A 25749-nucleotide genomic window follows, 5' to 3' on the forward strand; every position below is an offset into this window, starting at 1 on the left:
TTCCGACACTCATGGTTTCACCCAATAACCTCACTGGTTTTTCTAGATTCATAACCACAGAGAAAGTTCTATTAACAAAGGATGTGTGTTAGAAGGTAACTGAACTGTATAAAACAGAAAAGGGACATGAAAAGTAAAAAATGAGGCATTTAGTTGAAAGTAATCCAAGGTCAGGCAGACCGACAAGTTATTTGACATGCCAAAAAAATTTACACAAAACCCAAATAACTTTGTCTGATGTAAAAAAAAAAAAAAGGCTGCAGGGTTGAGTCACCAGAAGAAAAGGCACTGCACCACTGCAACAAAACAGCGTGAGGGCAGAAACCGAAGAAAAAGCCAGAACTGGTGCTGCTGGTTCCATGAGGGCGCAACACATGGCATGAAATATGTAAACTTTTTATCAGGGTCACTTGGTTAGTTTCTGTTGTCCTAATGATTTAAAAAGAGCAAAATGACCAAATGACTTCGTCAACCACTAAGCAACACATGGTTGTTTTTTGTTTTGTTTTGTTTTTTCATATTCAGAATGAAAACTTATGAGCAGAAGTTTACATGCTAGAAAAATGCAAAATGAAAGTTTGAGAAATGTGCAAAAACAAGTCCAGCTTTCTGTTTATACTCATCAAACTGGGTGCAATATGTCACAGAGACTAAAATATTACAAGATATACTCAAGTTAGGGCTGGACAATCAATCAACAACAATATAGATGGATACAGACACGTGATCAGTATCTACAGATGTAATGTCTCATAGAATGTTCAATAATTTCACTGAACTCCAATCCAGAACCGCACAGCATTCTGGGAGATGTAGGCAGAGGAAAGGCTTTAGTAGCTCAACCTCTCACAGCCGGCTAAGCAAGGTCGGTGGCATCAACTGATTCACTCACACACACTCATTCGTTACCTAGCAACTCACTCGCTCTTTGGTTGCCTAGCAACAACCTGTTGAGTAACTGGCGCAGAAGCAGTTTCAGGTTTCGCCACTGTGCCTCATAACTGCTTAAAGGTTTAAAAATGGCGTGGAATGAAAACTGGCTAAAACAGGAAAGGACATGTCACCAGTTTGGGAATATTTCAGATATTTAAAACAAAAAAAACAATCAGTAATTATTGATATCGACTGAGATGAGACGCCCATATCATCCAACCCCAACATCATCCAGCCCTAACTCAAGTTTTTATCTACTATGAATAAATACAGTGATCGAAAAAAGAATATGTTGGGTTTTTCACTTCTTCATGGAGTGCTGGAGTGTGATTGCAACTTGAAGCTGACAGAGTTTGACATCAGGATGAACTGGTGGACGGTCTGTCCCACTCCACCAGGTTTCTCACAGGAAGTGATGCTCCCTTACTTGGAGCCTCCCTCGTCTGTCCGTCGTCCCGAGGCGAGTCGCGCCCTGAAAGTGGTGCGTCTCTCTCTGAACCATTTGCAGTGGCACAAGAAGGCGCGACTCCCTCTCCGTTCAGCACAACACCCTCGCTCTCAGTGTTCGCCTTCGACCCCCTCCTGTCGTCAATCTCCAAGTCAAAGTGGGCGTTTTCCTCCCCAATCCCAAGTCCAAAGTTCTCCAGGATGTCCATTACAGACGGCGTGGATGGAGCGCAGGGGTTGTCCTCCTCAATAAGATTCAGCGTCGGCAAGATGTCCACCAGCTCCGCCATCTCCATCGGCCGGATGACGTCCGTGATGCTGGGGTTGAAGTCTATGGTGTCCAACACTGTGGCCTCCAGCTGAGCCACAGCGGCAGAGCTAAGTCCGTTGTCCATTAAAGCGCTGGTGTATCCGTCCTCCGGCAGGCCGACGCCGGACAGGTCCGCCGTTGACTGAGAGCTGATGTCAACTGGGTACCCTCCCTTCACGATGCCCTCCATCAGCCTGAGCGCAGCGTTCTCCCGGACAAGCGGGACTCTTTCTGGAACGTGGACCTCGGTGGTAACCGGTATGGGGACACCGGAGGAACCTCCTGAAAAGTGAAGAGAGAATCAGAAAGGAGTTGGGAGTGAGGACGACTTTCTGGACATTCACCCAGGATTCAATCATTTGCCTCAAAGAAAAAAAAAAAAAAGGAGGCAATTTCGACAATGAAGACTTTTGAAGAGGTAAAATATGAGAAGGTTTTCATCTTACACTGCTTTCTCGCATTCTGTCCTTTTTACAACCTGAAGCTTAAATGTGTTATGTTGGGATTTTATGGTGAAACTATCAACAGACACTCTTGACTTCAAGCTACTTTAAAAGAAAAACGGGTCAAAAATTGACTCTTCATATGTGTAAAGCTGGTAGAAACTTTGTGTTGGTCTCTTTTGCGATAAACTTTTAAAAGTTTCTTATAAAAAGTTCTGATTACAGAGCTAAGGTGTGAGGAAACGTTTCAGATGTTAGATGATCTCAGGTGGAACCCAGTTCATAATCTAGTCATGCTAACATTTTCTTTTATCTTCTTAGCAAACCCCACAAAGAGCAACATCTGATTAAAAAGAGAAGTAAGGGATAAAGACGTTTGAATATGACCGTTAGTGCAGAATATTTTACTGTGATCAAACTCTTGTGCAACATTTCCAATCTTTAATCCTAAAAACTGTGCTAAAAAGATTAAACGAGGCACGCTAACCATGCATGGCGCTGCCATTACCTGCTAAAGATCTTTGTGTTTGGATGCGGCTGGGCCACTTCAACCTTGCAGTCAAGCTGTCTTCCTCTTCTTCGCCGTCAGGACAGGGCGGTGGGTCCCCCCCCATCACCAGGCCCAAAGGCACCGCCCCCACCCACTGCTTGGAGCGGACACACTGCAGACAGTCCATTATCCAACGGGCGTCCCTCCATGCCATCTCCAAACGCTGTGGGAAAAATAGTCCAATCCATTTTACTGCTGGCCGACATCCAGGGAGTCGGTTTCCTTTGGTAAATGCTCATCAGTAATCAATTTCAGCTTTTATCCAGCTAGAAATATAAAAAGGTTGTTTTTTTATGCTCTTACACGAGAAAGGTCAGTGATGTTATTGAGGCGCTCCCGGGCTTCCTGCACCTCCTTGGTGTCAAGCGCTTCACGCAGGGCCTGCTGGGCCAGGTGAGTGTCCAGCTCCAGCCTCACCCAGGCCTGGCAGTACTGAGTCAGGAAGTCCCGCTCGTAGGTCCAGAAGTGAACTGGATGATGACGAGTCACAGAGCAAACAGAAGAGCTGATGTTAAATTGACCTGAAAGCTTGAATAATCAGATTCTTTCCCACAGGAATTTGGCTTTTTTTGTTGTTGTTCACTGCAATTATTTTTAATTTCTGCTCTTTAGTTCTTTTGGATATGGCACAAACTGATCTTAAAGTGGCATTTCTATAAAACGAATGCCTTATATTTTATCAAATACAACAACACACAGCTTTCTTATGGAGAGGACGCAACGCTTTTCTTGCAAGATTTCTTTCATAGGTTCATAGAAGTCACACTTTAAAGTGAGGTTATTTTTTTACACTCTGTTTAACATGAGTCAGGTATTTTTGCAAAAAAATAAATAAATAAATAAAAAAATCAAGCTTCTCTGTATTCTCCCTGTGGTTTTACAGCCATCTGCAGAAATACACAACTCAGTCAGAAACAACCAATCAGAGCCTGGAGGAGGGTCTTTGTGCTGTCAATCATGCCATGAATGCTACGGCTAGTTAGCATGGCCACAGATGATGGGTGACAAATAGTTTTCCTGGAACGTTAAGTTGTTTCTGCACCTTTAGCACATTGAGCAGCGAGTACATTTGGGTTGATTGACAGCGCTAAAAACCGCCTCCTGGCTCCGATAGGTTGTTTTTGATTGGAAGTTCTGCATTTCTGCCGATACTAATAGAGGTATTGGGGGGAAAGCTGAGGAGCTTCATTTGTTGTCAGTTTGTTTCTGTCCCATACTGTACTGCCACAAAGAACTGACAATATTAACAAATATGTAAAAAAACATAGATTTAAAAAAAAATAAAAGTTACATAACGAAGCTTTAATCAAGAAACGATTCACCCAGTCTGCTCTACCTCATTCAAAACAGATCCAAGCCACATGTGTTTTCCCTCTCACCCAGTTCAAAGATCTGCAGAGGCAGGGTGAGGCCGGGCTCTTTGGTTCCCACCATAGGCCAGTAACTGGAGCTGAAGTCCTCACTGGGAGGCAGGAGCAGGAGCATGGAGACCTTCCCACCGAACTGCAGCAGCTCCTGCGTGTACACGCCATACTGGTAGGCCTACGAGAACCACGGTTGCATAGGCAAAGATGAGGAATGTGCCTCATTCGTCAAGTTAGATAAGAAACATATTGAAACCTGGGTTAGAAATATATATTATTACTACGCATGTTTACAGATGCGCTCTGTCCAATCCCACTTGATCTGTTTTGTAATGAGAAATAAAAAAAATAAAAATAAAGTAAATTTCTCGGCGTGTGAAGCTGGCAGGACACGTCACAAGCTGCTGAAACAAAAGTTGGTTTTGTACCGTATCGGCCATTTTGTCCATCACATAAAACCCCATCAGAACGCATACATACATCAACCTGGCTAATCTCAGCATGTTTACTAGAAATGAATGCTGCCCATGGCAGTGCAAGGCTTTAGGAAAGTCATTTTTAGAGGAAGGTTTTGTTCCAGTTTTACCCTGTAGAGGGGGATGTTGAGCTTCGTCAGGAGAAGTGTGACTGCGGCTCTCAGAGACCTGACAAACTCCTCCACTCCGCTGCTCTCGTCCTCGCCGCTCGGCGGGCTCTGAGCGCTGCCGCTGTGTGCAGTGTAAACATGGCTCTGGAGCCAGGTCCACTCCTCTCTGTGGCCCGGTGACAAAGAGAAGAAGAAAACAGTGATTAAATAACTTCTGAGTATTGTTTGTGTCTGTGAACTTTAACGGCACGTCCCTCGGCGTTACCTGGTCACGTGTGGATTGTGTCGGACCCGCGTGTGGCAGAGGAGGTTTGGCAGCCGCTGCGGCACCAGGACCCTGATCTGGTCCACCGAGCTGCACAGTTTCAGGATGCCCACGAACAGGCCGGGCTGGGCCCACTGGATGCTGTGCCTGTGGAAGGACAGCTTGTCCTGGCGGAGCAGGACACATTTGGTTTCCAGTAAATTTAAACACCGTTCGTCTCCGTTTTGACCAAACGTAAACTCACCTTCAGTTGCTCAAAGAGCGTATCCATGGCAGTGGGCTCGGGCAGCAGAGGGGTTCTGCTGCGATTCCGCTCCAGCCGGTCCAGAGGAATCCAGTGGAATGGGGGGTCAGGAGGGCTGACGTACAGAAACAGAGCAAAACTTTGATGTTTCAGCAAAACTCTGTCATTTTTCTTCCAGGAACGACAACAGAAAAGTACGGCAAGCAGAGCGAGAATAAAATCAGAGTCAAATATCTTTCATTCAACAAATGTGCTGCACTGCAGGGTCAAACATTTTTTTCATTTTGGGCCATATCTAGATCACAAATGTCTTCAAAGTGCTGGTTGTGGAAGAATGTAGTGATAAAACTACACAATAAACTGCTACAAAAAACAATAAAAACTCATCTCTGCATTCAATGAGTACTTCTTGAAATTTTATAATATTTAACATCTTTTCACATCAATATAAAAGTAGCAGTATAGAGATAACAAAACTGGTTTGATTTGACTGATAAGATCACATTTAAGCACTCAGTTAGACTCTTGTGTCCTTGAAGAGTCTAGAGGGCCACATGAAAACTTAGAGCGGGCTGGATTTGGCCCCTGTGCCTTCAGTTTGGCACACGTTTCCTACAGGCTGGGTGAAAAGACTCCGTCTCACCTTGATGGAGGATTTGGGAACTCCCTCAACGTCACTATTAGCAGATTGCCCTGCCTGTCTTTCAGCGGCTCGTAGTACACCTGACCCAAATCCATTGTTCCTAGAGAAGACTGACAGCAGACACAAGAGCAAAAGGTAAAACTGAGGACGTTAAAGATTAGTGAGTGTTAAAACACAGCCTCGGATGCTTGCGTAAATTAGACGAGCTCGGCAAAAAGACGACAAGGAGAGAAAAGGGGGGAGAAGGAGGAGATGTAAAGGAGGTAATTAAAATTGCAATTAAACCAACGTGACGGCGCTTATCTGGAGAATAAGAGGCTCAACTTCCTACCTGCAGCTGGGAAACGGCTTTTAAGATGTTGTGCCGGTTCTGAAGGAGGGAGGAGGGCGAGGAGTGAGCAGACGACAGGCCCTGCTGAAGCCAGGGCACCTGCTGCCATGCGCAGGACAGCTGAAAGAGAGAATGGAGGGACATGCAGGTGTTTTAGGCATTTGAGTTGGGAAAAAAATGGCATGTACAGTTTCCTACGGTCGTCATGGGCGTGAACATAAATATTTATGTTCATATGTTGTGAGCCTGTTATGAATCCAGTCTTTTGCTTGTGTTTGCTCACCTTGGCGAACCACAGGAAGTCTTGGGTGATGGAGGTGGAGCAGCACTGGATCTCCACCAGTGGGATCTGATCCTCAGCGGCCACCAGGATGTTGTCCTTGTGGTAGAAAACAGTGGCCAAGTACACACCCCTGGTAACGTAGAGGACCCTTGTTAAGACTTTCACATGTCACTCACATGGAAAGGGAAATAAATTAAAGTAATTTCACATAGAGAGTGAAATGAATGTTGACTTGTGTGGCTTTCTGGTTGTTTTAGATCATTTGTGAGCTACAGAAGCCTTACTGTGACAGGGTTTCCCACAGTGTAATATAAGCCTGGCGGGCCACCAGGCCTTACTTGTGTCCCCACCAGGCTTAGCGTTTATTTATTTAATTTTTTTTAATTATTGCCTTTTTTTTACGACTTTATAGTTGGTGTTTAGGTATTAATGTTCCAGGGATAATTTCAAATTTCTTGTCAATTTTAAACATTTTTTTTTATTCAAAAACATGGTGGCCGGCTGGATGAATGACTGCCCCAGCGCCCCGGGCTTACAAAGTTTTCTGGGGGAAACGGACGGACGGGGCAAACCTTTGCAGGAGACGAACAAACTTGGTGGCAGAGTGGAAAAGCTGCTTGATGCCCCGAGACATCAACAGGCGCTTGCTGGGACTCGCCGACTTCGAGCTGTCTGTCGAAAATAACAAGAGGAGGGAAAGTGATGTTTAGCCAGGTGGCGATTATCGAGCCGCTGAGTTATTTCCGAGATGCGTCGCGCTAAACGTGACGGGTTTAAAAAGGACGAGTGACGGCTGCGCCTCGGGAAGTCGACGCAGCCAGTGTTGGTTGTTAAATAGGAAATAACCAGGTTAAATGGATCGGAGCCAACGTTGTTGACCCTTGGCTGGAGGACGGGCAGCAACAGTTCATTACTAACGTCGTTATGTGTGTGTGCTCCATGGCAACAAGCCGGTGTCATTGCCTACAACAGAGGGCTGCAGCCTTTATAACCCAAACAGACATTATTGCCCTCGGTCCGGCAAAACAGAAATTGTTTAGAGCCGCAAATGTTATCATTTTTGATAAATATCTGTTAAAGAAAAAGTGTTGTCACATTTAAATAGCCATAATTTTATTTCTGTTTTCATATTTTAAAATGAGGAAAAACAACAATTTTGCAAGGAAGTGGGTGGATACATTTCCCAGAGTGGGATGTTGACATTTGTGTTAAAAAAAATACTTTTTTTTTTTTTTATTTTCCTAAATTTATTCATATAAATTGCTTGAAATCAAAGTCAAAACTTTTGTTTTTGCTCTTTAAAGCCGAACCTGATTCTGACATCATACATCGTTCCCAACCTAAAAACACACACAAAAAAACTATCTAAAACATTTTCTTAGAGTCATTTTATTGTGAAAATTTACTGTAATTATTCCATCAAAAAACTGAAAAGTTCCTCAAACCTGAGGAAGATCTATTTTTAAAAACATTAGTTGGTTCTTTATTACTTTTTGACAAAGTTATTCTCCATATCCACTCAGACCTGCTTCTCTCTCCCCCTACAGAAAAAAAGCCTCCCCACAGGATGATGCTGCCACCAACGTGCATTCCTGTGGGAATGGTGCGTTTTAGGCCAACGTGCAGTGTTAGTTTTCCACCACACGATGCTTTGCATGCAGGCCATTAGAGCATCTTTTTCCCACTCTGTGATGGTCTGTCACATAAAACACAATAATGTTCGTGGTTCAAACATGAAAAAATGTGAAAATTAAAGGGGTATGAAAACATTTGCAAAGCCTAGCAGTCTACCAGTTATGTATTTTTGCCAGTTTTAACAATTTGCATGACTGAATTGTTACCTATATAATATCCTGTATACTGGGATTCTTTGGCATCTTCCAGCAGTTTCCTCACAAAGCCCTCGTGGTTCCTGAGCGGCATCTTCACACCAACACACTCTCTCCAGCCTGCATGGGGGAAAAAAAAAAAACAAATTATTTCTTTCATGCAGCTGGAGGGAGAAAAAAAAATCATTCAAAAGGCAAGAATTAATTTGCTGCCAAGTCCTGAGTGCCGCTTTTCTCTCAAAGATAAGGGAGCGTTAGTGCTTGCATGAGAAAACACCTGAATGCTCTGAAAGTTTCTACGCTTTTTTTTTTTTTTTAATTCTGAACTTCCACTGTAAGTTGGATGTGAATGAAACTTATCTAATGAAAAGCTCGGAGCTGTTAAACACTTTAACTTTTCAACTCAATTTGAGAGAAAAAAAAAGTGTTACTGGAGGCGTAAATTGGAAAGAAAAAGTGAGTAAAGAGAGCAAGAAGGTTGGAGAGAGGGGAGGGAAAGATTACGAGGCCAATTCGAACTCGAGCTACAGGGCGACATCGATTCACAGCAACATCCCTGATTCTCTGTGTTTTAATAATTCACGCCATCTGCCAACCTTCGCTTGCTTCACAAGGAGCTGGAAGTCAGCTAAATCTTGAACGTTTTTTTAAAAACTCCGGTCCGTCGTTCCGCAGCGCGGCGTACTCACTGGAGGGGGCGGCGCTGACCGGAGCCGAGCTCTGAGGCGGGCCCCATCCCTTCACGTTGTAGGCGCTCGCTCTCACGTAGTAGTGCGTTCCCTGCGTTTGGGAGAAGCAGCAGAGTGCCAAGTTATCACTGAACGTTAACCTTAAGGACACAGGAGTGAGAAAGCTCTCTTTGTTATCAGTTCATCTCATCGAGTGGGGAAAACCAGGTTCAATGAGCAGAAATATAACCCATAGACTCTAGAGTCGCTGCATATTTTTATCAGTACGGTGTGTGTGTGTGTGTGTGTGTGTGTGTGTGTGTGTGCTGCTCAACTCACTGCCGTCAGTCCGTTGATGATATAGGAGGGGTTCCTCGTTTCTGTGACCTGGGCCGTACCGAGGACGCGTTTGAAGCTGGGTGAGGTGCTCCACTCCACTGTGGAGGGAAAAAAGAAAAGAAAAAGAAATAAAGAAACAGTCTCACTGACAAAATTCTCCCTGGCTTTGCTCAGAGCTCCAATAAGCGAGAACAAAGGATCTGAGTATTTACAGTTCAAAGAACATGGGCTTAATCTACTCTTGGCAGGAGGATATAAAGTAACGCCTACTCTAGAAGCACAAATAAAAAAAAGGTTTTGTTCCTCCACACCAGCTTGGCAGTGTGTGGGATTCTGATTTTATTGAACTGATATATAAGACTCCATGAAACGCCTTTTTGTTTCTTTTCTGTCACGTTCCAAATAATTTACTGTCCCTCTCGCAAACATCCGTCTGTATCCAATAGAGGTGGAAAGATGAGACGCAACACATCCGCTGTGGTCTAAAATGATTTAAAACAAACCTGGGTTATAAACAGATTTCACAATATCATTATTGATGTTAATAAAAAGGAGGAAGGCACTAAGCCCGCCCTTGTTGTGAACAAGAATTTAGGAGGAAAAGCAGCAGTCACATGCTGTGAATCAAATCAGTGATCACTGATCACTTCCAACGTGTTTGAACTACAAGCAGAAAACATTCAAGAATGTTGCCAATCTTCCCAGGAGTTGAAAAATCTAAGCAAATTCACCCCAGTCAATATTTTAAATCTTAAAGTTTATTATAAAATACTAAAGGTTTGTTCTTTTTATTTTATTTTATTTTTTTTACAAAATTTCAGTAGAATGTAGGGTGGCAAAGTTTAATCTGCATGTTTTGACCCTCAACATGCAGAAAACGGACGATAAGGTACGACTTTGTCGCCACAACTACATGCAGTGGTAGCATCAGCGACACTGAAGGGCTCATTTTTACCATGACGCCCAGCAACGGTGGCTCGTGAGGTCCAAAAAGACGCACATTTCCTGTAGTTGGTATTCACACCAGAAGCGAACCGTGATTACATCCTCACAAACACTCTGGAAAAACATTCCCACGCTTTGATTTGTCCCATTAAACTGCTGCACACGGTATCTGTATTTTTAAACTTATTGGTGTTTATTGATGCTTTCGGTGAACGAATGGTGGGGAAAACAATAAAGCTTTCAATATCGACAACAAGGACGAGTCTGAGGGGTTTTAAACGTCATCAATTGGAATTTATCATGACAACGATACATCTAAACTCTTATGATAAGAAACTTATCACAATGATTGATAAACAATACAATAAAAGGCCACGACTGACCCTGACCAAGCATTGCAGCATAATTACAAAAGCCGTGTACAACATATCCGTTCACACACGTCATGCCAGTTGTCAAGCACGGTGGTGGCAGGGTGAGGATGTGGGCTCGTGTCCTTGAGGTCACAGAGTCTACCACAGCGTACCAAAATACTGCTGCCAGCAGATTTAAAATGGATGAACTGCCTGTTGTCACGACGACCGCCTCTGGCAGTTTGCTATTATGGAGCAATGTGTTAACACGCTGCTGAGGCGGAGAGACATCAAGAAGTAGCCGTGAGAAAAGCAATTCCCGATAGAAAGTTGTGAGGCTGTTCCCGAACAATTTGAAGTCCATTTTTCCTCAGTGAAAAACCTTTTATTCAAGAGTGGAAAAAACATTTAAGACAGCTGGCAAGTTTCCCAGGACTTCACATCGCCAGCAAATTCACCTCAAGGTCGGACACAGAATGCTTAGAGAAGCTGCGAAACACCCAGGGGAAATACGAGAGCCTCCGTTAGCATCTTAAATGTTAAAAGTTCAAGACATCACAGTTGTAAAAATAACTTCTTTTTTTCTTTTTTTTGGAGAGACTGAAGGAGAACACTTCTTCTCTCTGAAGGATATGGCAGCACAACCTGGATTTTCATCGGAACAAACCAGGGGACAGGAGTAAAGATGTAGGTGTTGTGAATCAGCACATCAGCTCAGGGCATGGTGGTGGAGTGGTGAAGATATGGGCCAGTTTTGGAGACTCATCACCTGCGGTCTTCGAATTCGAAGACCGCAGGTGATGAGTCTCCAAAACTTCATAGTCCAAAACTTTGGACCATGTATGTGTCCAAAGTTTTATATCGAGAGCATTTAAGATAAAAAAAAAGCTGCGGCCAGATTCTGCTAATAAAACGGAACCGAATCCACGAACCAGTAGGATCGTTTGTGAACAGCAGACATTTTAGAAGTTATTATCCAAACACTAAATAATGAATACTAATTAAGTATATATTTCCCACACAGCTTCTCTGTTTATGTTTTGTTTTGTTAAATAAGTTATAACTATGGGAAAATGTGCTGTTTGTTTATCAGGGCTGCACCGATTGCAGTTTTCTAGCTGATTGCCGATCACCAATCTTTTAAAAAGCCTAACTTACCGATACCAATTTTGGCCGATACCATTATTTTGTCTGAAATGTTGCTCAACATATCAAGAAAGTTGCTGACTTTTACAACAGGAGGGTGACTATTGTTAACTGTAGATGCGCAGACATGACCTGGTCAGCCAGCTTGTCAGTCAAACCTCTCGCACGAGAAAAGAAAAGCACAGTGGTTGATTTTTAGACCTTTGCCAAAGTTGATGACATCGGTGGATAAGATCGGCTTCACATGTAAAAATCGGCCGATCACCGATCTTCCAAAATTAAGGAAATCGGCACCGATAAATCAGCACCGATAAATCAGCTGGTCGATAAATCGGTGCACCCCTAAGTGTTTAAGAACATTTTGAGTTAAAACAACTGAATTTGCTTTGATAAACTGCCAGAGTTATCACCACCTACCTTTGTAGCGGGTGATGAGCCCCATGCTGCTACCGTCCGGCTCCTTGATCACCACGCACAGAGAGGAATTGCTGGTTACCAGTAAGGACACGTGACTGGGGGGGCCTGGGAGCTCTGGGTGGGACAAGATTACACAAGGTCAAACAACAAGCATGGAAAACATAAAACACAGCTAGGACAACCGAATCCGCGTGTCCTTCCCATGCTCCGGCTTTACGGTCCAAAAACAAGACTAGAGACGGGAACCGGTGCGCCCCGTTGTGTATTCATGTGAAAGTCAAGGGCTCGTTTCGCAGGTGGTGTTTTAGCAATACATTGCTGGAGTTTTATTAACTGAATCCACAGTCAAGCAGAAATCATCATATTTTTGGGAGCAACAGAGAGCCACCTGCCATATGTTTTAAGCCAACCATCCATCAGTTCATCTACAGACGTGTAGATTGAATTACACAGCTACCTATTAATATAAATGTTCTGTAATTTTCAAGAGTAAAAGATTTTTACTTTGCAGGGGTTGGAAGGGCAACGAATTCTCCAGCCCAGGGGCCGTTATGTGTCTCAATCCGGCCCTGGATAGTTAAATCCATGATGGAGTATTATGGCCATACAATAAACACAATAATGTAATAAAATTAAGATAATAAAGTTGAAATAATACGAGAATAAAGTCAGAATTATTCTATTCCGACTTTATTCTTTGAATTTATTCTATTTTATTTTATTTTTCTCAGTATGACCCTAATGCTCTGCCGCATAAATCCGTCTCAAATTTAAATGGATGATTTCACATCATTACCTCCAACTAAAACAAAAACAAATCTTCCTCTGAGGCCCCCTGCGGTTCTGAAACGCGGCGGGAGCCGTTTGTCGTCGTCTCACCTGTTAGCAGCGGCTCAGACTTTCTGCTTTGTGATCGAATGTAGCCGCCGCTCTCTCCCCGCCGAGTCGAGACAAAGAGATTTATATTTCGCTCACACTCAGCGGCGACCTGGAATTGAATGGATTCCCACTATGTCAAGCACCTTGGGCCACATTTCATGTATATTTTAGACTTTAAACATTCAGCCGGCGTTCTCGTCCGCCCGGAGATTTGCAGTGAGAATACGCTTAGTTTCACCGCGCACAGAAGTAAGACCTGAGGCCCTGTTCTCCTCACGAGTGGCGGTAATAAAGAGATCTGAAGATCCTTAAGAGAAACGAAACGAGTTCTAACTAAAAAGCGCTAGAGCCGGTAATAAATAGACATAATAACATAACAACCCCCGCTACCAGTCGCGCCGCTGAAGGGGAAACAGAATTAAGACATAAATGGGGTTTGTGTGAGAAGCAAGAAGCGCAGCGGCCTTGAGGAACTTCTCTTTGCAGACTCCTTGCGCATAAATCCGCCAGCATCAAGGTTTCATTTGATCCGCGGAGCCGGTGGAGGGAGAGCAGGCGCATGGCAATGAGAGTCTGGACAGGCCGATGACGGGGGACTCGCTTGGAAGTTTAGATGAGATTAAAAAGGGAGACTTTTAGAGAGAACATAGCAAAAGAGCTGAAGGAAAGGAAAAAGAAAAAAAAATTCAAACTTAAGCAAGATAGTGGGCTGACTAATTGATCTCAGCGGCATAGTCAGCAGTCGTGGAGGGCTTTGTAGATTAGAACCGGAGTAAAAAAAGACAATTCAATACAAAGATTTCAAGCCTCGTTAAAATATCTGGCGGGAGATTTTATACGATGCATTTTAAAAAACTTTGCATGCATCCCCTTTAAAGACGAGCCATGCAGAACTAATGCAGCGGTGCACAATTTATATCCCAGCTTCTCCACTGTTCAGAGGGAGGGCATTGATGGCTGTTTAGGAGACATCTTCCTTCCATTCTTTATTCACATTAATGTATTAAAAATAAGGGACTGAATATAAACAAAAGAAAAATGCACCCTTCTTTAAACAACTCGGTGTTCGCAAAAAAACTAAAGATTCTCAGTAAATCATATCGAATCATTTTTCAAGTTTCAAGCTTTGTAATGCACATTGTGCAGATTACAGCTGGTTTAGATTTTCCAGCCTCTTTCTTAGCACATTGTTTGTTGTTAGACGTCTTCGTTTGCAAACCAAGCGTGGCGTTTCGGTCTCCTGTTCAATAAAACACGAGCATCAGCAACGTTCCCTGGCATGGTGTCGTGCAGCAGGAACGCCGGGGAGGGACTCGGGCGCAGCAAGGGCATTCCGTAGAAAGGAGACGCCATCTCATTTGCTTAGGCAAAACTCAATGAAGCAGGGATGTAAAATTTAAACAGAGTCAAAGTCCTAGAAGTCAGACAGTGTAAAGCAAAAGTGTCAAATTCATTTTCTCTTTGGGCCGTATCAAAATTATGAATACTCTCAAAGGGCCGGTGGTGCCAGAATATATTAATAAAATCAATTATCAAACTGTTAAAATATTAATAAACAGCTGTCTCTGCATTCGATAACCACTTCCTAAAATAAATATTGAACATGTTTTCACACTGATGTCTTTTGGCACTATACAGATGAAAACTGCTCAAATTGATAAAATAGTAATTAAGCGCTGTCATCTTGAAGATAACTTGAAGAATTTTTGCAATCGCTGCGTTTCCTTTAAATGAGAAACGCAACTAAAATCACAAGTTAAAACTTGTGCACACGATAAGCCTTTAAAAAAAAAAAACACGGCATCATCTTCCAGCTACTTCCTGTCATCATCTTCTTTGTGGTTTGCGCCAGCGGCAACCTCATCCCAACACCACAATGTTTTATTGAAAAACAAGAGTTGTTTTTAGAAATTGCCGTGCAAAATTTATTTTCGAAATGTCAAATTGCACAATTATATGGTGAATGGAAACTGATGTTTGTCCATCTCCTAAAAAAAAAATCATATAAAAACACACCGAGGTCTGTCGTGTTGTAACATAACAAAAATGTGAAAAGGTTCAAGGGGTTGGGAGAACTTCACAGCTGATGAAGAACCACGACGGCACTGACCCGTCTTCTGGAAGTTCTCTCTCATCCGGCAGTACAGCTGCAGCCGCAGCCTCCAGAGGCGGCTCTGTCTCTGGACCTCCGCCTGCGCCTGGGGGCCTGCGCCTGTCTTCCTGGCCAGCTCTGACTTCCTCTCCTCCATCCGTCTGCTCGCCAGATCCACCAGGGCGTCCAGTTTGAGCCCCCAGTCTGCCGGCCGGCATACTGAGGAGTAAAGCAGGCGTTAATCCAGATTATGCGTGTCATTTATTAGGGTGAAAAATGTTTATCGTGCTCGTTTTGATCAGTTAAAGGGTAAAACTTACAAATAGGGTTATGCCTGGCGCCTGCCTTCGTCAGCACATGAAGAAGAGGGGAGTTGTGGGTAAGCGCCGCCACATCCAGAGGAACCAACCCCTGCTCGCTCAGTCGGTTCACCCCTTTTTCTTTATCTCTCTCCCAGTCCTTCTCCTTCTTCTCCCCTCGCTCCCACAAGCTCGACCCTCCTCCTCCGCAGCTGGCATGATCTTTGGACAAGAGGCTCTGCACAGCCAAAGTGTCCTCGTTTTCCACCGCCTCCCACAGGGTCTTGTACTAATGGGGCAGAGGGAAGAAGGGTGCACCACGGAAGAAGGCGTGTGAAAAAGAGAACGAGAAAGAGGGTTCAGATGTCGAAGGAGATTTATTTGGCGAGGTGGAGGGAGGGGAGTTGCAAAGAAAGAGGAAAAAAAACCCCACAAGATCCATAAATCAAAGCGGCCAAGGACGACAAACTCATATGCCAGCCTCATGAGATAAAGAAAGCCGGGGAATTTGAGTTATTACTGAATAAAGGCTTGAGCTGTGGATGAAAGAAAAAGTGGTGGTGATTTGTTCAGGAATATTTCTCTCTCTCTGTTTAGAGAGATAACAAAAACACAAAATCTTACGGAGGATTCTTTTGGTCGAGTTTCAACCTCAAACATCTTAGTAGATTTGAAATAAGTCAAAACTTAAAAGTAACTTTTCAGCACAGTATAGAAGCTTCCTATATACACGCTAAAATGTCTTGTTCCACTGGCAGATTATTCCACTTTAAACTAGTACTTTTTCATGAATATTAACCACTTATTTAAATAAAATCTCCCATATCTTGCCGATACTTGTCTTATTTCAGAATATTTGCACTAGAAACTTAGACCAAAACCGCTTAGTAAGATTTTGTGCTCATGCAGGGAATACACCGACTGCATGTTCCTAAGCAACAGCTTACCAAAAACAAACTGAAACACAATCCACAATGCAGCCGAAAGACACCGGTGCAGCAGACGCAGTCACAGCTCTTCACCATATAACTGGTCGAAACCACAACGCCTCCTGCGAGCTCCTCTGCACGCAGTCGACTTAGTCAAAGTGCAGCCGCTGTTTGTCTCGTGTGATATGAGCGACAGGAGGATTAGCTTTGTGCTTCAAAATAAATCTCCAATCAGCTATTCCACCTGAAAGCACCTTAATTATAGTGTTGCAGTGAGAGGTTCACAGTGTCGTTTTAATTTGAGGTGTAGGGGTGGAAAGACTCATTAACACGGTTCCAGCATAATCCTGGCTCAATAGTACTCCTCCTCTTCCTCATCCTCCTCCTCACACAGTCTGGTGAGGAGTTCATTTATTAAAGGGGCAGTGTTGTGAGGCATGTAGTACCATTCTATAGCACAATCAGGTTAGAATGTTGCTCTAATTTGTTACAAAAATACTACATCAAATATGACTTACAAGAACACTGACTTTGTAATTTAATACTTTGAAACTGGGCCTCTGACTCTTTAAAAACTCTGACCCTTTCCGAAACTCCGCCTCCAGGAAGTCACCACGACACGGCTACTTTATTAACCCTTTAACAACGTTTTTAGCAGCGTTACACTGAGAAGTAGCTCCTGTGATGAGCTCAGCTGGTGAACGGTTCCATTAGGTGTTTACTAATTGCTGCTGGCTAGTCTGAAGGAGCCGAGTGGGGCGGAGGAGAGCTGCTCTGTGAGGCAGAAGCTTGGAAGCTGCAGCTTCAAGGAGGAGCTTTGTCCTTGGAGGTGGAGCTAGATCCACCCCAGGTTTCCAGCTGAATGGTTGCCACAGGAGATTAAAGGAGATAAACATGCATGTCACCAAATCCAGCAGAACCAATCATTAGATTTAGTGTTGATTTGCTTATATGCTCTCCATAGTTATGTAAAAAGCAGCATGTTTTCCTATAATAAGGTACAAAACAGTTTCAGCTCTTTGCCGATGCTAAATATGGTGTGGTGGGGTAGAAGAGAGTGCTAGCATCTTACAGCTTCTGCAGGCCTGCTGGTGTGTTTGGGTGAATCCACCTCGGCGGCGACGGACGACTCTCCTCCCCTGAGTCTGACAGAGAGGTTCCTGTAGATTCGCTTGGGTGAGACGGGACCCAGGGAGCGCCGGCGTTGAGGTGGGTTCCTCATGGATACGGACATGACAGAGGAGAGAGAGATAAGAGGAGCCGGGGAGGGAGGAAGGGCGCAGGAAAAGATACAAGCGGAAGAAAAGGAGCTTAGTTGTCGAAAATGTAGGAAAATAAAGACGGGAATTGTTGGGAAATTGCGAGGAGGATTAGGAACTCTGAGAAGAGCAACGGGGGAAGAATGACAAAAACAAAACAAAAAAAGCGAGGAAAATGGTGAAACGCAGGAGTGGAAAAAGATGGGAAACACAAAGAGAAGAAAATAAAACAGAACACTCAGTGAGGCCAACTGATTCCCTTCTCAATGAAGACAATTTTCTGCTAACTTGAGTGCCGAGTATCGGCTGAGAGCTGTTATCCAAGCGGGATAAATGGGCGCGAGTAATGCCTGTTCAAAGCAGATGAGAATAGCTTGAAGGATTCAGCCTCTCTGCCTTGTTCTGTCGCTTGTTCTCCTCTTACCCGCTGTTACGTGACAGGGCTTTTCTCGTTTGTTTTTTCCCTGCTCTGGAGGAAATCTTTCTCTCAAAACAAAGCAACAGGCTCATTGTTTTAATTAGCAAAGATTTGCAAACTCCCATAAACGCTAATTCCCTCTTGTTGCTATGAATTTAAATCTCTTTTATATCCCAAACGTCTCAGCAAATGGTGCTGCGCAAAAACTTTCTTAAACTTGTCCATGTTTTGTCACAGTGCAGCCGCAAACCTCAAGGAATTGATGAGACAAATCAAATCCAAGTGGAAGAAGGAACATTTCAAAGAGGTTTTGGTATTCACTCCCCTTTATTCTGATCCCCAGATTTAACTAAATGCCTTCAGAGTCTAATTAGCAGTCAACCTCTGTGTGTTTTTATCTGTCTCAAGTTCTCTGAAGGCTTCAGAAGAAGTTTTCTTTTACATTTTATCTAACCAGAAAAGACTCAGTTAAATTTAAAATCTCTTTTGCAGGCGGTGTCCTTGCAATCCTTAATAGAGAACACAACTCTTCTTTTTAATCTATTCGCAAAAAGAAAAAAAACCTCTACAGTGAAACATAGTGGTGGCAGCATCATGCTGAGTGAGGGAAGCCGGTTAAAATGGAGGTGAAGATGGATGAGGCTAAATAAAGACTTGAGACAGCTAAAGCAACAATGAAATGGTTAAGATTCAATGTGTTATAATGGCCTAGTCAAAGTCCAGAACAAAATTCTTGAAATTTATCATTCACTGATTGCTTTTCTTCAAAGTCAGTTCAATTCAATAATACTTTATTCATCCCAAAGGGAAAATGAAATGCTGCCAAAACTCCTATTAAATCAAGATCCTTCAGAGATTTATTGTAACAATTTAATGTGTCATAAATCTGACTGAACTTCAGCTTTTATTAAATTTCCACCTGGAATTTTTTTTTTTATTTCATTTGCAAAACTTCTTTAATGCAGCGTGTTAACTATCGCATACCATCTTCTGTTTCTGATTTTACGTGGCGAAGTGACAAAATGTGAGACGTTAATGACAGCTCGAGTCTGCAAACCATGTTATCATCATCATCGAGTTCTGGTGCCGTTTTCCCCCCTCCACCTCCCCAGCCCCTCTCTTTTTCAGTCTCCTTTTGTGACGCCGTTCCTCCTTTCATCCTCTCTCCAGTTTGGAATCATTTTCGTGTCGCCTCGACTCCGTTTCAAAAGCACGCTGACTGGAACGAGCGTCTCTCTGACGGCGAGACATTCACGGGATGTCAGACGTGAATAAGTGGATCTTGTCCCCGTCGCCATGTCTCATCTCCCTGATGAACCGAGTCTTTATGCACTAAGTGGGGAACCGTCCTTGGGAGGAATCAAATACTCCCGTGGTGCGCTCTAATTTAGCCAGAATGACGCCACATCATCGTCGTCAGGCCCGTTAACCCGCTATGTGATTCTTGCACGGCGCACGGACTGTCAACATGTCCGGACGCAGGAGCGTGAGGGCGTTATCTGGTGTTACTGGAAGACTCTTCCTCTGTTTGTTTATTGTGTCCTGCGGGACTCACCAAAAGTGCTGATGAGATGTTTGTGAGAGGAGATAAGCTCGTGTTTAGTGTTTGTCTCCCAGATAAAACAAGACAAAGTAGGGCTCTTAGAAACTGGAAGCTGCACTTTTAGAGAAAACGAGAGCAGGTTGGCGTGAAACACTGACCTGCGAAGAGAAATACACCACTGAATCACTGTGGGGTTTTTTTCTTGTCAACCTCTCAACTTGAGGGGATGTTTGTTTGTTGTGTTTTTTTTTTCTTCTTCTTCTTTAACCTCTCACGGCTCTCTGACGCAGACCTGAGAGAGCGCGCTGTGTGTTCGCGGGCAGCCTTTCCAGTTTGTCAGACTGCGAAATGCAGTGGCACTCAAGTTCAGCGACGTGTGGAAACGTGACGAATAAGGTTTCGCGTCCCACAGGAAGTGGTGCTGCGCAGTCGACGGTCTGAATAAACCACAGGCTAGTTTTGAACAATGTCAAAGCGTCGGGATGTTATTGACTTACAGAGGCCTGAAAGTGAGCTTTCAGAATCAGTGGCATGTCTGTCTCAGAGGCCAAAAAAGGACACAAAACGGTGGAGGAAAAAACAAAACGAAACAAAACACACTAACACCAATCTACAGAGTGGTAAACCCACCGACTCAGGGTGTTAAGGGTGGTATAAGTGCTAGAAAAATCTATAAATAAATATAGTGTGTGGTTTAATCAAGTTTACGGTTACTTATTGTGATTTCCAGTCAGTAGGGTCTGAGCATCAACTGTGTTGTGCACAGTCAAGGAAACATGGCCAACATGTAAAGTGATACAGACTGTTTGATTTCAGTAATCACACAAATTGGCATTTTCAAAGACTACATTAGACTGACACAGTAATGAAAAACACATGCAGCAGTCAAACGTGAAATTATTTATTCTACAGTGATTCTTGTGCAGTTTGAGTTTGTGAAATCTGTGCGAAAACAAACAAAAAAAAAGAAATTAAGATTCGTAACTTTACCTAAAATATTGTTTAAATTTCATCAACATTTGACTCTTGTGAGTCAAATATTGTGTTTTTTTTTTTTCATTGAACATAAAAGAAGAAGCTGGCATGTGGGAGGCAGCCATTCAAGAAAGAACAGCCGAAACAATAAATGTAGACATTTAAAGTACGTTCCTGTTAAAATGTCAGTTTAAGACACAATGATCTGCAGGTTATTAAATGAAAGGTTTTCACATCTTATCAGGTCTCAATTTCCTGAAGCCAAAATAGTGGAGCCGATAATGACTTGATTCACTGGCAGATATTTCTCCCATTTTATAAGTGAAATAATCTGTCAATAAAACAGAATTATGTTTTCATCAATAGTAGGAAGCGATTGACTTAAAACAAGCTCCTATATTTTGTTGAAAAGTGACTTGAAAGTTATTTTATTTCAAGCGTATGAAGATATTTGCACAAGAAACTAACTAGACTTTGTGTTTTTGCAGTGTATCGTACAGCTCTGCTGTCAGGGGTCGTAATCTGTCTTATTTTATAGAATCAATGGGACCAAATGTGGATCTCAATCCAGTTAAATGTTGATGAAATTTTAATCAACATTAAGATGGAAGATATTTGTCAAACAAACACTGGGAAATCGTGTCAATAAGCTTAATCTCACAGGTAAATGCCATGTTTTAATGTCCACGTATTCCATAACTCATTATATTATTTAAGTACAACTAAAAACTCAGAAAGAAATGGTTTGTTTACAGGTACAAAATAGATTTAGAAGGGGATAAAAAAAAGGTAATGCGTTGGTACCAAAGGGTCAAAGGTCAGCGTGAATTTTAGTCGACTACTCTGCATGCAACAATATTCAAAACATCATATTTTGCATGAATTGGTCACTTGACGCTGCTTTTGACAAAAAATAAAAAATAAATCCAACACCATCATGGACCTCTATTGACTTTTTCAACTATTCCTGCTTAGAATCACTTGTCACTACTGAGAAAACCAAGATGGAAGATATTTGTCAAACAAACACTGGGAAATCGTGTCAATAAGCTTCATCTCACAGGTAAATGCCATGTTTTTGTTTTACTTTAGGACACTGTTAAGTCCTTAATTCATTGTTCCATGATCGAGAGTGAAATGTTCTAGTTAACATCATAATACATAAATAATATTACTACAATTTCTGGCATGAAATGAGACTCTGATTAGCTACTGGAACCTTCTCTGTATTTCACTTTAAACTGAAAACCAGGGGATTTTTTATTTTATTTTTTTAGATCAGCCCTCTGGTTTGTAGGTCATCTTCAGCAGACCACATCTATGCCAATAGTTTTCTCAGAAAGGAATTGATTTCTTTGCGTTGCAGCTGCTTCCTTGCGAACGTTGTGCTTCATTATTAGAAGTTGCCATGGATACCACATTAAAACCTGACAAAATATCTTGGAATGATGGTTGTTAATGAAAAGGACAAAAGTGTAATTTAACCCACTTGTTCACGATTGGGTAATAATGAGCCACTCAAACACAAAAGGTTTTGGACTTTCATACGGATTACTTTTTTAAAGCTTTTAGATTTCTTTTTTAAATCATACACATTTACAAGAGTTCTTAATTTTCTTCCAGGACCATGTAAATGGATAACTCGTTGATTAAGAATGACTTTTAATCAATGTTTACTTGAATAAATTACTTTTCGAACAGACACATTATATATTGTGGTGCAATGTCCAACACTGGGTACTCCTTGAGCCAAGAATGAAATCCTAACACTGTTTTAGAAACTTTCACGAAACTCTTGAGCCATCAAGGTCAGAAGAGTCTGCCGGTGAAGGAGCTTCACCCTCGTATAATAATATCCTGTTCAACACTTCAAACGCGTCTCTTACCGTAAGCGAATTTCTCCACTTCGCTTTGTCTTCCGTCCGACGCCGCAGCGACGCTACGACATAGTTTTCGTTGTTTGTTCAGAAACGTCCGCCGGCTGACCGGATAAAATCCATCGTTTCAGTGAATTTGCCCCGCGGACTGAGAGGCGCACCTGACCGTTACCCGGAGTGTGAGACTGAATATTACGCGACACCCACCCACGCGCGCACGTTTTTCCTCGTTCCCGCCCACTTCCTCGAGACATATACCTTAAAGAGTTTTGCCCAAAACAAATACTCATCTTAGTCTCTTGTTATTTGATTTTGTAACACCGCGACGGAGTCCCGAGTGTTACTTTTTTAATACTTGGTAAGTTGATGCGGCTTCTGTTGAGATTCTGTGTTGATTGTGCAGCGCCCCCCATTTGAGCGTGGGGGTGGGCGGCATGTCTGAATCCCTTTTATTTATAGACCAAAAAACTGTAACGACACAAGAAGGCAGCCTGCGTGTTCTCACGGTGCGTCTGAAGTCCCAGAAGAGAAACCGTGAAAAGTCCAAATGGAGTAGTGTTATGCCTTGAACCTGTAAAGTTAGTCGGAAGGATAACATCTGTGAGCAATATTTTAATTTCATTTAGCTTGCCAGAGATTCTCAACTATACTTATGGACGTTGACTGGACCATTGTAAGACATTACTTTACATTGGTGAAGACCAAATGGTTTAACAAAAGAATAATAATAATAATTGTAAAAAAAAAAGTTGAGCCGTGCAAAATATAACTTTAAAAATGCCATTTTTGCAGTTTTTACAAGGCATTTTCATCCAACATATGCCAAAAATTATACAAAGAATGGCACTTATAGTGTAAGAAACAGTCTTTTTTGTTTGTTTGTGTGAGTTGGTTGCGAACTATGCGCTCATGTTGATGTCATTTTCTATTTAAAAAAATATTGAAAGTCCCACTTAAGAGAATGTGTTAAACCTGGAAATAAAAACAGTTCTTTAAAACAAATTTCTTCTAGAAGGTTTTAACAAATTAGAGTAAAGTTGCTTGTGTGGAAATAAGCAGATTTTGTTTAGCTGGTCCTTTTAGGGTTGTCAAGGTTACTGACCCCTGTTCTCTATTCCAGATGAAGAAATGGATCCCCGCAGCATGATGCTGACACCACCACTAAGTTTTACCTTGGGGATGCTCTTTTCAGTTTAATATAGGATGTTAGTTTCTCACCAAACACATAATTGTGAGAAACATTATCCCTGAACTGTCTGATTCTTGGTGTTCTTTGTTTACTAATGTTCAGCGCTAACCGCCTGAGGCAGAACAGCTGCGTTTTCATTGAGGCCAAATCACGCACAGGTTTACCATATGTACCGGTTACATGATTTCTGAAGGCAAGTTGTTTAATTTTATTTGGGTGCATTTGAATTTGGGTGAACAAAATGGGCTGAATAAAAAAAAATAAAAAATACATGACACACTTTAAGATTTTTATGTGTCAAGGGTTTCGAGAACGTTCTTGTAGTTTCTTTAATGACTCTTACGGTGACTGTCAGGAAACCACATGCTATTTCAGCCTGAGCTCAATAAATATGTGACATGACCGTATTTACTGGGAAACGGTAAAGGAGCTATTTTAGGATTTTTCACTGGGACCCTACATCTGTCTTCTGCATAGGTGGTGGAATAACATCAGTAAAACAAAAAGAAAAAAGCATAGCTACTTTCTGACTGCTTCACATTATAGACTCACACGTGTGGGCGTCTGGGGGTTCAAAGGAAGCGGTTGAAAACAAGTGTTTCTGGAGACAAAGGTTAATGAATGACGTGGAAACTGTTTCCATTTTAAGTCCTTCAAAAGAAGTGAGATTCTTTTTTTTTTCTTTCTTTTCTCTGATGACCTCCCCGAAAGTTGACAAGTGAAGTTGACAGACGTAGCTCACGCTGCCTCGTCCTTGCTGGCTGATTGTCTCCTTCCAGGGTCAATAGCTGGCCCGACTCGTATGGCTCTGGTCCTCGCTAAAATGGAGGCTTTAAAACCAATTACTCTCCAACTTCTTGTCAGGAGTTTAATACTCCTCTCAGTCATGGACTTCTTTGACCTCCTAATTTAATTTGAGTCCCAACACGGCACACGGTTTTTGTTTTTTTTTTGCCTCCAATATGTTTACTGGAGCACATCACGTTTGCTGAATTTAACAGACTGAAAAACAATTAGGAATGAGCTTCCTGCTAGACCATTTGTGTGTGCGCTCATTTGCTACGCTGACACACACACGCACACACACACACTGGGCTACATGTTTCCCCACGCTGACGTGCTGAGCAGTCTGCTTACGGAGGGGGGGGATGGACAGGACTGGTCGTAGCTCATTCTCGCCCCCACACACCTATCAGCAGTTTGCCGCTTTGCTGCTGAGAGGATTCTGTTGTCATGGCGATGACCAAACGGTGGCCTTCATGGGTAATGCAAAAAAAAAAACAAAAAGAAAAAAAAATCCCTCACACCTCATTACCTGAAACTCAATGGCCGATAATTAATAACAGATGGCAAAAATAAATAAATAAATAAAAATAAAATAAAAAAAAATTAGTGATGATGTCAGAATTTGAAGATAGTGCTATGGGTTTTTTTTTTTTTTTTTTTTTTTTGCCTGTCCTCATTTACCTTAAAAGTTAGAGCAAAAATATGCGAAAGGCGCTGTTTGTTCTTTTTGTAATGCATAAATTAATTGGCAAATGTACGCGCAACATGTACAAAAAAATTGAAAATCAAGTCGTGAGTTTGTTTTCTTCCCAGAGGAAAATTAATATCACACATTTACAAAGATCAGCCTGTCGAGTTAATGTCTCAGTGGTTTTCTGTTTTTTTAAATCAAAGATGTCATCCAAAAACTGAGAAAATCACTATGAGCTTCAGATAAAATCAAAGCGTAGATACATTTTTTTAATATGTTAAGAATACATTTCTAATGTATTTTACATTTTAAATGTCATCCAGACTGTATCAGACTTTTATAAAATCCTGGAAGCAAAGACCTCTTCATTTGACCTTCTTATCTCAGGGGGAAAAAAAAGAGGGATAAAAGGATTTAAAGTTCCCTTTTTCACATGTGTTGTTTCCCGTTGTATAACAGGATGGCAACACAGAATTTCCCCCCCTATTTTCTCTCTGTTGAAATGAAAACATTACTTGCTTCCTGCATCCCTGCCTCTTGGGTAGCTGAAAAGATACAAATCTAGCTTTCCATCTTCCTCTCTCTCTCTCTCTCTCACTCTCTCTCTGTCCGAAGGAATCTCAGCCTGTCGTTACTCTGAGGACGGAGAGGAGATAGCAGGGCTCTGTCAAACAAACTTGGATATTTGGACTCTGGAGCCGTCTGGATCCTGTCCC

At 42.3% G+C, this 25749-nt stretch overlaps 1 protein-coding gene across 2 annotated transcripts; it reads right to left on the bottom strand.

The window, feature by feature from the left end:
* Window positions 1-1052: 1052 nt before the first annotated feature.
* LOC103143628 (ankyrin repeat and fibronectin type-III domain-containing protein 1) lies at window positions 1053-22761 on the bottom strand. Of its 2 annotated transcripts, XM_007560237.2 has the most exons (19): window positions 22377-22761; window positions 17368-17674; window positions 15388-15655; window positions 15086-15286; window positions 12097-12210; window positions 9236-9333; window positions 8918-9008; window positions 8241-8348; window positions 6972-7071; window positions 6400-6529; window positions 6117-6236; window positions 5786-5895; window positions 5143-5257; window positions 4899-5065; window positions 4634-4799; window positions 4063-4225; window positions 2987-3153; window positions 2642-2846; window positions 1053-1972 (listed from the first exon to the last, which is right to left on the bottom strand). In XM_007560237.2, exons 2-19 carry the CDS (start codon window positions 17527-17529, stop codon window positions 1293-1295), a joined length of 3165 nt encoding a protein of 1054 aa, XP_007560299.1. In that variant the 5' UTR covers window positions 17530-17674; window positions 22377-22761; the 3' UTR covers window positions 1053-1292. The 2 variants fall into 2 exon arrangements, with proteins under 2 accessions (XP_007560299.1, XP_016530976.1); XM_016675490.1 differs by lacking the exon at window positions 22377-22761 and having other exon boundaries at window positions 17368-20872.
* Window positions 22762-25749: the final 2988 nt, after the last annotated feature.

The sequence above is a fragment of the Poecilia formosa genome, unplaced genomic scaffold (assembly GCF_000485575.1).
Source record: "Poecilia formosa unplaced genomic scaffold, Poecilia_formosa-5.1.2 Scaffold114, whole genome shotgun sequence".
Taxonomy (NCBI): domain Eukaryota; kingdom Metazoa; phylum Chordata; class Actinopteri; order Cyprinodontiformes; family Poeciliidae; genus Poecilia; species Poecilia formosa.

Excerpts from the sequence above, each read along its gene's own strand:
- LOC103143628 (XM_007560237.2), bottom strand. The coding sequence starts at position 17,529 with ATGTCCGTATCCATGAGGAACCCACCTCAACGCCGGCGCTCCCTGGGT. Across the intron at positions 15,287-15,387 it reads CGCCAGGCATAACCCTATTT|TATGCCGGCCGGCAGACTGG; the intron begins GTAAGTTTTACC and ends TTTACTCCTCAG. Across the intron at positions 4,226-4,633 it reads TCAACATCCCCCTCTACAGG|GCCTACCAGTATGGCGTGTA; the intron begins GTAAAACTGGAA and ends TGGTTCTCGTAG.